The sequence below is a fragment of the Tamandua tetradactyla genome, chromosome 17 (genome assembly GCF_023851605.1).
Source record: "Tamandua tetradactyla isolate mTamTet1 chromosome 17, mTamTet1.pri, whole genome shotgun sequence".
NCBI lineage: Eukaryota > Metazoa > Chordata > Mammalia > Pilosa > Myrmecophagidae > Tamandua > Tamandua tetradactyla.
In genome coordinates, this window is record NC_135343.1 from 27,256,625 (window position 1) to 27,272,253 (window position 15,629).

The 15,629-nt window shown below is 38.8% G+C and overlaps 1 protein-coding gene and 1 pseudogene across 1 annotated transcript in view; one reads left to right on the forward strand and one right to left on the reverse strand.

Moving 5' to 3' along the window:
* The window catches only part of EML6 (EMAP like 6), a 300,506-nt gene that overhangs the window by 219,260 nt on the left and 65,617 nt on the right, over nucleotides 1-15,629 (forward strand). Inside the window, exons 18-23 of the mRNA XM_077134236.1 lie at nucleotides 956-1,158; nucleotides 2,958-3,069; nucleotides 3,322-3,449; nucleotides 8,738-8,879; nucleotides 12,139-12,291; nucleotides 12,462-12,593. Coding sequence (XP_076990351.1) covers nucleotides 956-1,158; nucleotides 2,958-3,069; nucleotides 3,322-3,449; nucleotides 8,738-8,879; nucleotides 12,139-12,291; nucleotides 12,462-12,593 — 870 coding nt within the window. The remainder of the gene's footprint in view (nucleotides 1-955; nucleotides 1,159-2,957; nucleotides 3,070-3,321; nucleotides 3,450-8,737; nucleotides 8,880-12,138; nucleotides 12,292-12,461; nucleotides 12,594-15,629) is intronic.
* Nucleotides 6,602-7,344, reverse strand: LOC143661662 (RNA-binding protein 3 pseudogene; annotated as a pseudogene).

Genomic DNA, 15,629 nt, shown 5'->3' on the forward strand with positions numbered 1-15,629 from the left:
CTGGATGAATAGAGCTTTCAATATTTTAAAAATTGCTTTATTTTATCACTGAATTTAGTGCATAAATTAACGCAGACTCTTTGCACCTGGTAGGTGCTAACAAATATTTGTAGACTGTAATGCTGATAGTGATGAATAAATAAGTATGAAAAACTGGAAATCTATCTTATTCTTATTACCAAGTTATTATCATTATAGTTGTTCCTGAATTCTTAGCATCAGCTGTGGTACCAAGCTGAGTCTTGCACTAGACAAAACACAAATGTTCCAGCAGTTTCTGTTTTTCAAGAAAGAATAATGGTACCCAGCATGTCTGGAGAGCCAGACTGTGTGTAGTTGTCTTGAATGGACATGGGTTTCTCAATGGCAGTCAGGGAGTGCAGGAAAATATGGACACCTAAAGGACAAATTTGTTTGTTTGACCCAGTATACTTTCTTTTCCTATACAATGATTCCTTTTTCTCACCTCCCAAATCAAGGCTGAACACATATAATATGTGCATTTATAGTTGGTACAGTTTTTATTCTTTTTGGTCAGCATTTGTGATGCCTTTCTTTGCTCCCCTGGGCACTTAGTCATACCTTTCTCTGGCTGGTGCAGAACTTGCTCTGAACCTTCGTTAGATACATGTCACTTGGACTGCAGTGCATACTGAGTCCTCTTGCTAGCCAGACCCTAATATCTTGGAGGCCAGAACTCCTTTTCATCTGTATGGCCACAGCATTGAGCACTAGGCCTGCCACAAAGTAGGGATTTAATCAACATTGAATGAATGAATGAGAAACGCTATCTTTGTAGTAATTTTGGCCATAATGTTTTCTACCATCTGTAAACATATTTTGCAAAACCTTAATGTAGACATGCTGGGGTTTTTTCATGGCAAGTAGTCATTCAATATGTTCATCCAAGGTGTCAGTTGTTTTAAATGTAACAAATATTCTTGGGCCCCTCTAGGTGGAGGCTTCACCTCTAGAAGAGGAATTTTTGGAAGTGCCGGAAAATTGGAAACAATGATGTGTGTTTCTTACGGGCGAATGGAAGATCTAGTGTTCTCAGGAGCAGCTACTGGAGATATTTTTATTTGGAAAGACATTCTACTACTGAAGACAGTAAAAGCTCATGACGGGCCTGTGTTTGCTATGTACGCATTGGATAAGGTGTGGTATAGCTTTTAGAAATCATTTCCTCATCAGCTTTTTAAAACATAAGGTAGTATTGGGGAAGCACACCAAGAGGATGGCTGCCTCCAAAAAAAGAGTACTATCTGGATTAGGAAGTAGCTGTCATGAACCAGTTAAGAGTAGAGGAGAAGGGAAGCACAAATATTCTTATAATTATTTCATTTATAAATGTTGTTCTATCGGCAATTTCTCACCACGTTTTTCACACTTACTGTTCCTGGTTCTCACTCCTAAGAGCCTCTTGAGAAGTGTGTGGATAAATGTAGATACACAATAGCTAAAGAGTCCCAAGGAATATTTAAGCATGTCTTCCTTCTCAGTGGCACAAGATGCTGAAATCTGAAAGTACCAGGTGGTTAGATTATTGGCCCACACATCAGTTTACCAATCATTGTGTTCATAACTGGTTTGCTCCTGTGTAGACAGGTTCAACTGTAACAGGAGATTGAAGTCTGCTCACCAACTGTAGTTCCACTCAAGTTTCATCTTTGTCCCAGTCTGTCCAGCTATCCATCTGACTTCCAGAGCTGCTTTACAAAGATCTCTGCAGTACTACTGAACCATTTTCTTCAGTCAATCTGCTAGTGAATACTGACTTCACATTCACTGCCAGTTTGCTGGTGGCCAGTTAGTTCATTTGTGCTGTCTGAGCCACCCAACACACCAAACTCATTTTTAATTTATCTGCCTCCGGACAAAGTGTTGATCCCACCACAAAAGTAGGTTCTTGTTAGATGTACAACTATAATGGCGTTTCAGTGGTTAAGTTGCTTTTTATTGGCAAAAATGTTTTGGTTAGGCTACAAATGTAAGAAAAGGCTAAATCAAAATGCAAAATATCTGTAGACCTTGAAGTTGATGTGAGATAATCTGTTTCAACTCTTTTATTGCTTGGTAAATTGCAAAATCATGAGAATAGAGTATTGCAATATACACATAATTGCATTTTAATTTAGTTTCAAGTTTGAATCTCCTTGGATGCAAATTCTATCATCAGAATAAAGATAATGAATGTATTTCAGGATTCATTGTGAACTTTATTGAACTACACTAAATTAAAAGTTTCCGAGAGAGTAGGATGGATTAGCCAAAATTTTTCTGAAAAAAAAAATGGCTCTTACAAATAATAACAGTTGGTAAATATGATATGCTGCCAAAGGAGGAAAAGTTGTAAAGCCAAGAAATCATAAGCCTAGAAGAAAAGTAAAGAACATTGTTCAGTAAAAAACATCCAATATGTTAGGCTTTTTACTTTCCAAGTTTTATAAAAATTAATCTGGACTTTAGATGTTGTGTATATTGGTGGCTATTGAACAAAATAGCAGGAGAATTTCCTTATATGAAGTACCTAAGTTACTCAATAATAAATAATGTTGATTTCTCCTGGAAGTAAGTACTTTTAAAGTTGTGTAACTGTGATGTTAATTCAGTTTCATTCCATAGGAGCGTATGAGATTCTAGAAACTCTGATAGGCATTGGTATTCAGAGATATATAAGGCTAATCCTGCCCAATAGGAACTCATATACTAGTCTGGGGATTAGACACAGAAACAACCATCCATGGTCTGAGGAAAGTACAACAGATACACAATGAGAATGTGCTTCATCCTGCTAGGAAAGTGGGGCAGAGATGCTACCAGAAAATATTATATATACTATTAGGAAAAAAATACACACAGAGCTGCCTTACCCAAGGGAGAGAATGATGTTGGGGTTTGGTGGGTAGTTGGTCATTTTGATGATTATATAATACTTCACATTTGTACCTTCATAGGGTTTTGTAACAGGTGGAAAGGATGGAATCGTGGAACTCTGGGACGATATGTTTGAAAGATGCTTGAAGACCTATGCCATTAAAAGAGCAGCATTGTCAACTAGCTCAAAAGGTGCCACTACAGAATATGCAAGAGAGAAATATTACTGTTCAAAGGAATGGAGAAGATAGTACTAAATTTCCTGGAAAACCATCTCCCAATCAATTATCTTTTTTTCTTCCACACTAAGAGCTCTCAGTCCCTGGTAGAAATGGCATAGATGATTGCCTAGTACCTAGCAGTTTGGAACTTAAAATAAAAATGTAACCAATAGTTATAATCTTTCTTTATTGTTCTATTAAATACAACGTTTTCCCCCCTCAGGTTTGCTTTTGGAAGATAATCCTTCAATTCGTGCCATCACTTTGGGACATGGACATATCCTCGTGGGAACAAAAAATGGAGAGATTCTAGAAATTGATAAGAGTGGGCCAATGACTCTGCTTGTTCAGGTATTATGTATGTCCATATTCTAAACCACAGTTCATAACAAGGCCAGGACTAAGGTGAGGCAAGGGAGGCACTTAGAGTGCCAAATCTAAGAAGACACTCACTCTCAGGGTCATGCAAATGCTGCATTAGATACCTGTTGTTATATAACAAATTACTACTCACTTAGAGGCTTAAAATGACATACATTATTCTCTCAGTTTCCATGGGTCAGGAGTCTGGGCATAGGTTAGCTAGGTCCTCTTCATAGAGTTTCACAAAGCTGCCATCAAGGCGTTAGCCAGAGATACAGTCTCATCTGAGGTTAGGCTAAGGAAGGATCTGCTTCCATGTTTGCTCAAGTTGTTGCCAGAATCCAGTTCCTTGCAGCTGTGGGACAAGAGGCTACCATTTATTGCTGGCTATCAGCTAGAAGCCCCCTTCAGTTTCTAAAGGCTGCCGCTAGTTCCTTGTGGCATGTATTTCCCCAGCATGACCACTTGCTTCCTCAAAGCCTGCAAATGAGAGGAAAAATGGGCACTATGATCTTATATAACATAATAATGTCATCAGATGCATATATTCACTTTTACCTCTGCTATTTTCATTTGGTTAGAAGCAAGTCACAGGTCATGCCACATTCAAGGGGAGGTGATTGTGTAGCACTGTGAATACCAGCAGAATCATAAAGGTTATGTCATAGTCCTTCCGCCACAGTTCACCCTCTGGCACCCGATGATTCATGTTCCTACCATATGCAAAATATGTTCTTGCCTCCTGTGGTCCTTAAAAGGGGCATCCATTACAATATCTGCTCAAAGTCCAGAATCTCATCATCTAAATCAGGTCTAGATGAGGATAAGTCTCCTTGAGTGTAGTTCCTCTGGACCTATCAATCTGTAAAATTAGAAAGACAACTTACCTGCTCCCCACATATCAAATAAAAAAGTGGGGAATGTCCCTGAGAGTAAGGGCCTTCTTAGAATCTGTGCCTTACTCTAGTCTCAACCTTGATTCACATAAATACTTTACATACTCCCTACCTTTCCTCTCCCTTCAACAATTATATTTTGGTAAAATCTGATTAAAGTAAACACCACCAGCATCCTCAAAAAAGGAAAATGATTAAATCTCTTCTGCTGTTGAGCAGATCTTACTTAGAGATGGAAGAAAGCATGGTAAGGGGTGAGGGTGTGTGTGTCCAGAAGTTAGAAGAACAAAAAATGCGTGGATTATGTGTGCTTTCAGGACTTTTGTGGCTCTACGAAAGGGACTTCACCTCCTTTTCTGACCTGATTCATTCTTGCAGCCCACCTATGTTAGGGATGGACTCCAAAATCCCCTGAGCCCCTCTATTTTGCCACCCCCTGGGAATGGGTATGCACACATATGGCGGCTCAGAACACTTCAGGGTTTTAAAATGCACGTGAGCAAGCCCCTGAATACCCTGAGTCAGAGTCTGTGATTATACACAAACAAAAAAAATTGTATTTAAAACAAAACTCAAAAGCTCTGTAGCTGATTCTGCCGGGCAGTCAGGATTGAGAACTGTGGAGGGAATGCATCCTTGAGGTCTGGTGATTTTGTCCTCCAGCTGCTCTCGCTTTTGTTGTTTCCTTCCAACTTAATTTCTTCTTGGCCACAACTTCTTATTGACCTTTATTGAAAAGTAAGTATTGATTTCTTTTTAGTTTTCAAATGTTTGAAAGTAATATTAATTATTTACCTACATACTATATTGCTAATATTTTATAAAATTTCAAACTACAATGTGATGTCAATACTACGAAATTTAAACTCCAAGATTTCTAATTTTAAAAAGTATTAGAATCAAGAGGATTTGTTTAAATATGTTTTAAGCTGGAAAATAATAATTTTCACTTTTTAATTCTTTACAATTCTTTGTTTCCTGTATTTGTTTCTGTTCTTATAATAACATAGCCACAGCTCCCATTAATTGAGCCCCTACTCTGTGTCAGGCAATACTGTTGTACAAAGTTTGTCTCCCATCTCTGAAACAGATTTGCTCAGTTGAAATTATATCATAGATCAGAGGGCCAAAGCCCAGTAAATTGCCCACAGCCATGTACTAATAACTGGCAGAACTGGGATCCAAACCCATGTTTGTCAGATACCAGAACCCCCTTTTTTCCCAGTAACCCAAAAGTGTGGCTGTTGTTTCAGGAAAGCAGTTCAGCAGCTCCAGAACAAGTGGTAGAGCTGGTCGAGCTTCAGACACAAGATGTCTGTTACAGCCATTTTCTCACCTTTCACTTATGTGTGTTCACATTGTGTTCACTGAGCCCTGTGAGGTCTGCGATCTGCTAGGTGCTGAAAGTGGTGGAATAAGTGCTTCCTGCTGGCACAAGGCTCACCCTACTATTCAGAGGGAAAATGAACTCAGGGGAAGTTAGGGAAGAGTAAAGGCAGCCTGTGATTAAGACTGTTAACAATCCTACCATCAGGAAGATTTCAGTACCACTTTTCCCCTTTTGGTGGAATGACAAACCAATCACACAGGGACGGGATTGCTCAATTTTTTTTTATTTTGTTTTGTGTTCAAATTTAATCTTTTTAATTGGCTCCATGAAGGACATCCTAAACACTATGAGACACAATAGAATATTTCTTTCTTCCAGTATTAGAAAGATGACATTCAGAAAACATTTGTTAGAAGCTCTTCTGTATTATCAGGGCAGTGCTTTCATAATATATAGTGGAAAAAACACCTCTTAGCAATCATATTCTTGACAAAGATTTCCTGTAGGTATATTCGCAAATTGCTTCCTAACTGTGGTAAGAAAGCATTGTGTACATTTTTTTTAAATGCTCCTAAATGCACATTAATTTTTTTAAAAAATCATCTGACCAAACTTTTTTTTCTAGAACCAATAATCTTGAAAACCCAAATGAAAAAACTAGTGAAAGAAAAGTACCCAGACTTTACAGTGTCCCAGAATTTGTCTTTAAATGTAAGGAAAAGATTCTGAAACATATGGAACTTTCTGAAAGGTCTTTGAGTTGGGAGCACAACTCAAAAACAGAGGTTGATGTACTAAAATAAAGATGTTTGAGTGCACCTCCAAAAATCTTTATAAATACAGACATTTGGAAGGACGATGCTGGATCAGAAGAATTTTTATTCCTTGTGTATATTATGTGTGCATGCCTTGTCTCAGGTGTCAAAATTGTCTCCATAATTCCCTCCAGAGTAGCAGTCATGCCAACCCTGGCTTCTGCCACCATTGTCTCAGGCTCTTCCATATCCAGATCCACATGCTCCAGGCTGACTGGCATACCAGCCGCTCCCATATCCCTGGCCCCCACCACCTCTAGGGTAGCTATGACCCCCAAAGGCACCCCCTCTGGCTCTCCAGGTTGACGTGACTGCACAGTCCACACACAGCTGGCGGCCATCCAGGGACTCTCCATTCCTGGCGTGCATGGCATCGGAGGCGTGCTGTGGGTCAGTGAAGGTGATGAAGCCAAAACCCTGGGACCGCCAAGTTTCCCCGCGCTTGACAACAACCACTTCAGAGACAGGCCCAAAGCTGCAGCAGTGGTCTTTCACCCACTCATCAGTGTTGAAATTGAGCCTTCCCACTACAAGCTTCCCTTCTTGAGACGACACGGCAGAGAATTCAAGTCCTGGAAATTAGAAAATACAACAGCCTGAGCTAACATTGAGGACAGGGAGAATCTGGATTGTTTCTTTCTTTCTTTCTTTTTTTTTTTTTTAAGAGAAAGGAAGCTAGATTGGGAGAAGGAAGAACAGGAAAGTGGTGGGTTACGAAAATTCCTATTGTGTGTACTTGGACTATAAACAACTCTCGATTATACAGCTGCTTGTTATGGGCTGTATGAGTGATCAGTACATACCACTCAGGGTACTTCCAGCCTGCCTGACTCACTGTCCATTCCAGTGTTATACAGGAACTAAATAATCATATTAGATTTAAGAAATTACACTTTTGAAATCAATATATGAGGCAGAGGTTTCTATGGGTCTTAGAGCTCCAGAACCCTGCCCTCAGTCAAGATACTCCAAAGGGCCTCAGCCTGCAAAAGCTCCAGGCAGAGCCAGGCTGTGGAAGAAGGGGGTCAACGCCAGGTCACCTTCTGACCATGACCCTGGGGCTCAGGGGTGTCTGAAGAGAAGAATTTAAAAAACTCAGGATGTCAGGTGCCCCCAAATCCCGTAACTTCAAAAGCAATGTCTATGCCATTTGGCCCCTCATTTTCTCTGGTATTTGAATGTCGACTGTATTTGGAACTTTGCATCTTCTGCCAAATTACTGTTTTGCCCTCACAGTTTCCCGGTTAATCCTGAACCATCCAATTTCTCTTTGGAAAGCCACCTGTACCACAAAGCGTTCCAGCTGCAAACACCTCTCATATGCTTTTGTAGAATGTCCCTTTTTGCTTTACTGAGCAAAGGCTTCATGTAATTAGCCATTGAAACAGAAATTAGGTAAATGATGAATCTGGTCTGTTTACATTAATCTATTCTTTACACTTCTTTGTGGAATGATAAATTGTAGGAAGCAGATTCATTTTCTCCCTGATAATAGTTCATCTTTTAAAATATTTTATCTCAGATATTATTCTAAGCCAGTTAAGTGTATCTGTGATAGAATATAGTTATGTGGAATTGTTCCAATGCATAGTAAGCACCTTTCAGTTTTCTGGTATTCACTGTGGGCACATGGACAGACCAATATGTGAACAAATATTGAACCTGAGCTATACTTGGGACACTTAAAATGAAAATGTAACTTTCTTTATTTCTGCTCTGCTAAATGCTATGCATTCAAATGACTAAAACTGCATTATATTAACAAAATATTGCTGTCTAATTCCACTGATAAAATAGTTGGTACCAATGTCTTCTAGAATGTGGTTTTATAGAAGGAAGTAGTTTATATCATTGTAATCAAGCTGTTTAACTAGGAGTACATATATACTCTGTTTATTCTGTATCATACAGAATAAAATGAGGCATTTGATTATTTACCCAAATGGTTCCATATGGAAAGATGTTTGGCATCATATACACAAAACCTATAAGTGACAAATCCACAGTTGGCTTTCTAAACAATTGCTTTACCATCATGTAGACCCAGCTTTAGATTCTATTTCAAATGAAAAATTATTCAGTGCAATTGTTTTGGCTCAAGAAAGCCTCAAGTGTATTTATTCACATTTGAGCCTGTTTGGGATACTCTCAGACTGAATGTGCAGCACCAGACTGAAGAAGCACTCACCAAGAGGCATGAAACATCTTTATATTGTCCTATTTCCTCTCCCACAGGGGCACATGGAAGGAGAAGTGTGGGGTCTGGCAGCGCACCCTCTCCTGCCCATCTGTGCCACAGTGAGTGATGATAAAACACTTCGAATCTGGGAATTGTCCTCCCAGCACCGTATGCTGGCAGTACGGAAACTCAAAAAGGGTAAATGACATCACCTCACACATCTGTGAAAGTATTTACAAACACCAGGATATATGGGTTCATTCATTCATTAACCAGTATTTACTTAGAGCACCTGTTATATGATAAAAATTACGCCAGGCATTGGGAATCCAACATTTGTTGCTACAGAGCTATAATGAAGCAGATTATTCTGGAAAGACAGCCTGATCCAATGGTGCACCAGCTCTATTGTTCATTTTCCTTGCACTGAACAGAGGTTTGCCACCTGGGGGCAATATTCTTTCCTCTTCTCATTGAGATCTGAGGAAGTTAGTGGAAACACATCACCTCAGAAAGAATGTGGTTTATCTTTATGTCTATCAGTCTCCAGAACTTATTACTGAAAATTAAAGGTCAGATATATAGAGACAAAGTAATATTTAATATCAAGAAATGAGTAAGTATTCTATACCAATAGCATTAGAACTAAAAGATATATCAAGAGGTAAGTTCAGCAAACATTTATTGAGTAGCTTCCATGTATCTGGCAATGGGGATACCAAAATGAATAGTCCTATCTCTAGTGTTAGAGATGGACAAGATTTGAACAAAGTCCCAGGAACAGGTGGCCCATTCAAATTGGATAATTTGAGGAGAGTCTAAAAAGTGGACCTTTTTATAAAGGAGTGGGTAAGGTAAAAGGAAATGACCAGGGACAGTACAGCACAATGCAACCATTACCATTACCAGCCCTGGGCCTGAAGGGGAAAGAAAAGGAAGCACTTGCTGGAATCTTGAAAGTGGGAGCCGTGTGAGATGGTGAACTAACAGAGAGCTATGATTTTCAGCCAAGAGACTTGGCCATCACACAGTGAACCTTCAGGGACATAGCTGAGCAAATAAATACCCCAATCTCCTTGTTCTTCCTCCTTTACTCCTTCCCTCCAGTCTCCTGCCCATGACATCCCTTAGCCAAACCCACCCAGAAGCCAGAGGGCAGGGGAGCCCACATGTGCAGCCAAGCAGGTCAGTCCAGACACAGAGCAGGGCGGAGACTGGATGTGGAGAGACAAACCAAAGATATCTGACTCAGTGGAGGCCTACTTCCAGAGACAGCTTCAACAGAGAGGTGACATGAGAATCAATGCCCAAAGGATCAGTAAAAGTTCTTAAAGATGGAAAGAATGATGATGGAGCATGTCCCTAAAATATTTGTGCTGAGTTACAAAGGAAGAGAAACATGAAGAATGTATTCTAGAGGGATAAAATGAAAAAAAGTCAAGACAGTGTTACAATAAAGATGGGTGGTTAATATTGCTGAGCCAGTACCTGTGCTAGCACTTCAGATTTAGTTGTCACGGAACCCAATGAAAAAAGTCATTATTATTACCACTTAGGAAACTGAGGCACAGAGAATTTAAATAGTTTGCCCAAAGTCACAGAGCTAGCAACTGTGAAACCAAATTCATACCCAGGCAGCGTGCCTGCATAATACACTACCTTCCTCTGCCATTTTGCCTTTTTTAACATTGGACTTCCTGGTAAGTGGTAGAGTCAGGTTCAGACTGGGTCTGACTCCATAGCTCTTAACCACTACAAGATTGGATCATCTTGGCTACCAATTTATACTGGGGAAATGATAGACCAAGTCCTCATTGTAGAAGACTTGATTACAGGTAATGGACATTAATCACTAGGTTAAAAATTAGTTCACAAGAACTACTGATATAACGTATGTAGGATGAGCATGCATCCCAGTTTATGATTGTTGTCCTGGGTAATTGATTTTTTTTAACTTTTTTAATTGTATAGTATAACATATATGCAAAGCAAAGAAATAAAAAAGCAATAGTTTTTAAAGCACTCTTCAACAAGTAGTTGCAGGACAGATGCCGGAGTTTGTCATGGGCTACCATATGATCCTCTCAAATTTTTCCTTCTAGCTGTTCTAGAATATAGGAGGCTAGAAGACATAAATATTTCATCATCACAATCGACTTTTCTTTTTTGTGAAAAATAACATATATACGAAAAAGCAATACATTTCAAAGCACAACACCACAGTTAGTTGTAGAACATATTTCAGAGTTTCACATGGGTTACATTTTCATAATTTTAAGTTTTTACTTCTAGCTGCTCTAAGATACTGGAAATATCAGTTTAATGGTTCAGCATTCATATTCATTTGTTAAATCCTATCTTCACTGTATAACTCCACTATCACCTTTCATCTTTCCATCTTTCCTGGGATAATTATTAATAGTTCTCCCTTTCACTCTCAGAACTGTCCTGATTTGGACAATAAATTATATGGCCCCCTAATCTTGATAGCTCTCCCTAAGGGCAGGTTCCCCTTTTTATTCTCTCAGCACTAGCACCATACTTAACTCATGGCAGGTAAATAAGTGTTTGCTACGTGACTAAATGAATGAAAATACAATTTAAATAAGCCAGTTTAAAGTTATTGGTATGAAAAGAGCTTTCCATATAACATTAACCCTGAAGAAGGGTTCATTAAAAAGCTTAGTTGTTTATAGTGTCTCAGCAAAAGGCTGCATTACTCTCCCATCCCTGGACTGTGATTAACAATGTCTTGACAATAAGAATTGAAGGGTAAAAAGATATATTCTTAAATAATATTCCTATTACACATGTCCCCACAAAATTCATATTCCTCATTCGGAATTGTCTCCCAATGACCCTACAAACAGTAGAGATCACTGTTCATGCAGTGAGAGAATGTATGCCATTCTTTTCATGACAGGAATACAGGAATAATACCTTTGGCCTTCAGAATTATGCATTATGATCCATGTGTCAGAAAACTGGAGTGACTAAGTATAGAACTACTGTGTTCTCTAAAGAAAGTTTTGAGTATAAGGCGTGGAAATAATGGTGTCTGGAACTTTTGTTACCGATTTTCCCTTCTTTAAATATCACTTCTTTTCTTGAAAGAAAAGATGCTTGTTATGTTAATCCTTTACTCACTCCATTCAATCCACTTACCTTCTGAAAACCCAGTGTTCAGATACTAAGAAATGAATGGATAAACTCAGTAGAAATTGAAAACATATTTTTGGCATTATGATCATTTCCCTTGGATTTAGGGGGAAGATATATTTTCAATTATGGAGTTTAAATTATTCTCATAAGTGCAGTGTTAATTTAGAGACCTAGCCATGTATCTGAGTATAATGCACTCAGAAACAGTATAATGACTGTTTCTCCATCTCTTCATTTTGTTTGGTTGACAGTAAAGGCATAGATAATAAAATGTTCTTTATGAATAATTTTGCAGGTGGAAGATGCTGTGCTTTCTCTCCTGATGGGAAAGCCTTAGCAGTTGGTTTGAACGATGGAAGTTTCCTTGTCGTAAATGCTGATACAGTTGAAGACATGGTCTCCTTCCATCACAGAAAAGAAATGATCTCTGATATTAAATTTTCAAAAGGTAACGATGGCAGAATATGCTTTTAGAAATTTCACCACCTTGGAATAAAGAACACCAGAGGGGACTATTTTAAATGTTTCCTTGACCTTTTCCCTGTTTTAAAATGCCATGTTCCTAGAATAAATTACCATGTAGAAAGTTTTGTGTTAACTGTACATTTTTCTTTATAGATACAGGAAAATACCTTGCTGTGGCATCCCATGATAACTTTGTGGATATTTACAATGTACTTACAAGCAAAAGAGTTGGTATCTGTAAAGGTGCTTCCAGTTATATCACGCATATTGACTGGGACTCAAGAGGTAAAGGATGTTGTGTTTTTCAAATATAATTTTGTTTTTTAAAAAAGTCTGTCAATTAGTATATTGTTTCCAGAGAGGATGGCAGTTGCATTTTAGAGAAAGTAGTGGGTGGGAGGGTGGAGGACCGACAATATAAATTTTACAACCCAGTGAGGACAGCTGTTAACATTTTAAGTGTTTTTCTCTCTCTTATTGCTGTTAATTCAAGCCATTGAGTTTTTAGGCAATCAAAGATATCTGATGCTTTCTATTACCATAGTGAGCCGTGCCCTCACTTTTGTGCTCAGCAGTCTCTTTGCCCTGCATCTCCTTTTTGCATTCTCTTTTCCTACCTAAATTCTACCTTCTAGAGAATTGTCCAAGAAGCCTCAAGCTGTTTCCATCCTCATACAGGTAGAAAGTTATATTCAGCTCACCTGAAGAGTCTGTGCTCTCCAACATTTCCAACCTATCCCTTACCTCTTCTAAATCAGACACCATGGGGATTTGCTCATTTATTTGTTCAACAAGTCTAGCTTCTACCATGTGCGAGGTCTTGAGACAGGAAATGTGCTCTATGTGGAGTTTGTAATTCAGTGACGGGGATATACTCATACTTAAATAAACAAGGGTGCATGATTGGGTAAGGCATGGCAATAAGAAATGGTAAGTTTTGGGGGAAGCGCTGAGTGTGGGCTCAGAATGGGCCAAGTTGGCATTAAGGACCCTGGGTAGAGCATTGAGGTTATAGTGTAGGTCCCTTTTAAATCCTACCCCAGGGACTTCACCAATGTTAAAGTCTTGAACATTTAGGAATAGACAGGGTCCTAGCTTTCAAGGAAAGTTGTAGTCAATCAAGCCAAATGTGTGCTCTGAGGGAGAAAGCTCCAGGGGAAGTGGGGAGCCTTCATAGGAGTGACCTTTGAGTTGGATCTTGAAAGATGAGCAGAGATTCAGAAGATGGAGATATCTAGGAAAAGCATCCCAGGCAAAAGGGCTACAAAGATGAGGAGGTGGGAAGAACATGGGGGGTGATTAAAAAAATAGTGAGAAATGCTGAGTGGCTGCATGTGCAAAGGGGGTAAATGGGAGACTGTGGAGAGACAGGCAGAAGACGGATGTGAAGGAGTCTGTGTGCCCTGCTAGGAAGTTTAAAACTGAACTTTCTCCTGTAGGCCTTTGTTAACTTTGAAAGATTTAGAGTGGGGGTGATTTACCACTTGGGGCAAATTGGGGAGGGTGAGTGAACCTGGAGGTGGGGAGCAGCTAAAATAAAGCAGGAGAAAGAGAGATTATGAGGTTCTCAACCAAAAGGAGGTTGTTCTAGTTTATTAGCTGCTGGCATGCAACACACCAAAGACGGGTTGGCTTTCAATAAAAGGGATTTATTTAGTCAACATATAGTTCTTCAGAGGAAAGGCAGCTAACTTGCAACTGAGGTTCTTTCTTATGTGGGAAGGCACAGGCCTTCTTTCCAGGCCTCTGGGTTCCAACAGCTTCCCCCAGTGTGATTCCTTTCTGCATCTCCGAAGACTTGGGCTGAGCTGCGAGTGCTGAAGTGAGGTATGCTGAGCTGCTTTGGCTGTACTGCATTGAACAATCTCAGTTAAGCACCAGCCAATTAAATCAAACATCATTCATTACAGCAGGCAGCCTCCTAGCCTACTGCAGATGTAACCAACAGATGAGGTTCACATGCCATTGGCTCATGTCCACAGCAATAGAACTAGGCACCTTCACCTGGCCAAGTTGACACCTGAATCTAACTACCACAGAGGTTTAATAAAGATGCCAAAATATGTTTTTAACTTTTTTAATTGTATAATTTAACATAACATACAAAGCAAAGAAAGAAAAAGCAATCATTTTTAAAGCATTCTTCAACAAGTAGTCAGAGGACAGATCCCAGAATTTGTCATGGACCACCATGCCATCATCTCAGATTTCTCCTTCTAGCTGCTCCAGAATGTTGGAATCTAGAAGGAATACATACATATTAATTTTTTTATTGTATAATTTAACATACATACAAAGCAAAGATATAAAAAAGCAGTAGTTTTCAAAGCACTCTTCAACAAGTGGTTATAGAACAGATCCCAGAGTTAGTCATGGACTACCATACACACATGAGTTATATCTTGCCAACTTGCTGATTTGTTTATTAGCTCTAGCAACTTTGCTGTAGATTTCTCAGGATCTTCCAAGTATAGTATCATGTCATCTGCAAATAATGAAAATTTTACTTCTTCCTTTCCAATTTGAATGTTTTTTATTTCTTTGTCCCGCCTGATTGCTCTAGCTAAAACTTCTAGCACAATGTTGAACAATAGTGGTGACAGTGGGCATCCTTGTCTCATTCCTGACCTTAGGGGGAAAGCTTCTCTCTCCATTTAGTATGATGGTAGCTATCAGTTTTTCATATATTCCCTTTATATCATATTGAGGTAGTTACCTTTTTTTAAAATTTTTATTAATAAAACCAATCAACATACAATATGAACATTCTTTTTTCAGCACATAGTTGTATATTCATCATCATGATCATTTATTAGAACATTTGCATCAATTTAGAAAAAGAAATAAAAAGAAAACAGAAAAAATATTCATACATACCATGCCCCTTACCCCTCCCTTTCATTGATCACTAGCATTTCAATCTACTAAATTTATTTTAACATTTGTTCCCCTTATTATTTATTTATTTTTAATCCATATGTTTTACTCATCTTTCCATAAGGTAGATAAAAGAAGCATCAGACACAAGGGTCTCACAATCACACAGTCACATTGTGAAAGCTATGTCATTATACAAACATCTTCAAGAAACATGGCTACTGGAACACAGCTCTACATTTTCAGGCAGTTCCCTCCAGCCTCTCCGTTACACCTTAACTAAAATGGTAGTATCTATTTAACTAGGAAGAATAACCTCCAGGATAACCTCTCGACTCTATTTGGAATCTCTCAGCCATTGACACTTTATTTTATCTCATTTCTCTCTTCCTCCTTTTGTTCGAGAAGGTTTTCTCAATCCTTTGATGCTGAGTCCCAGCTCAT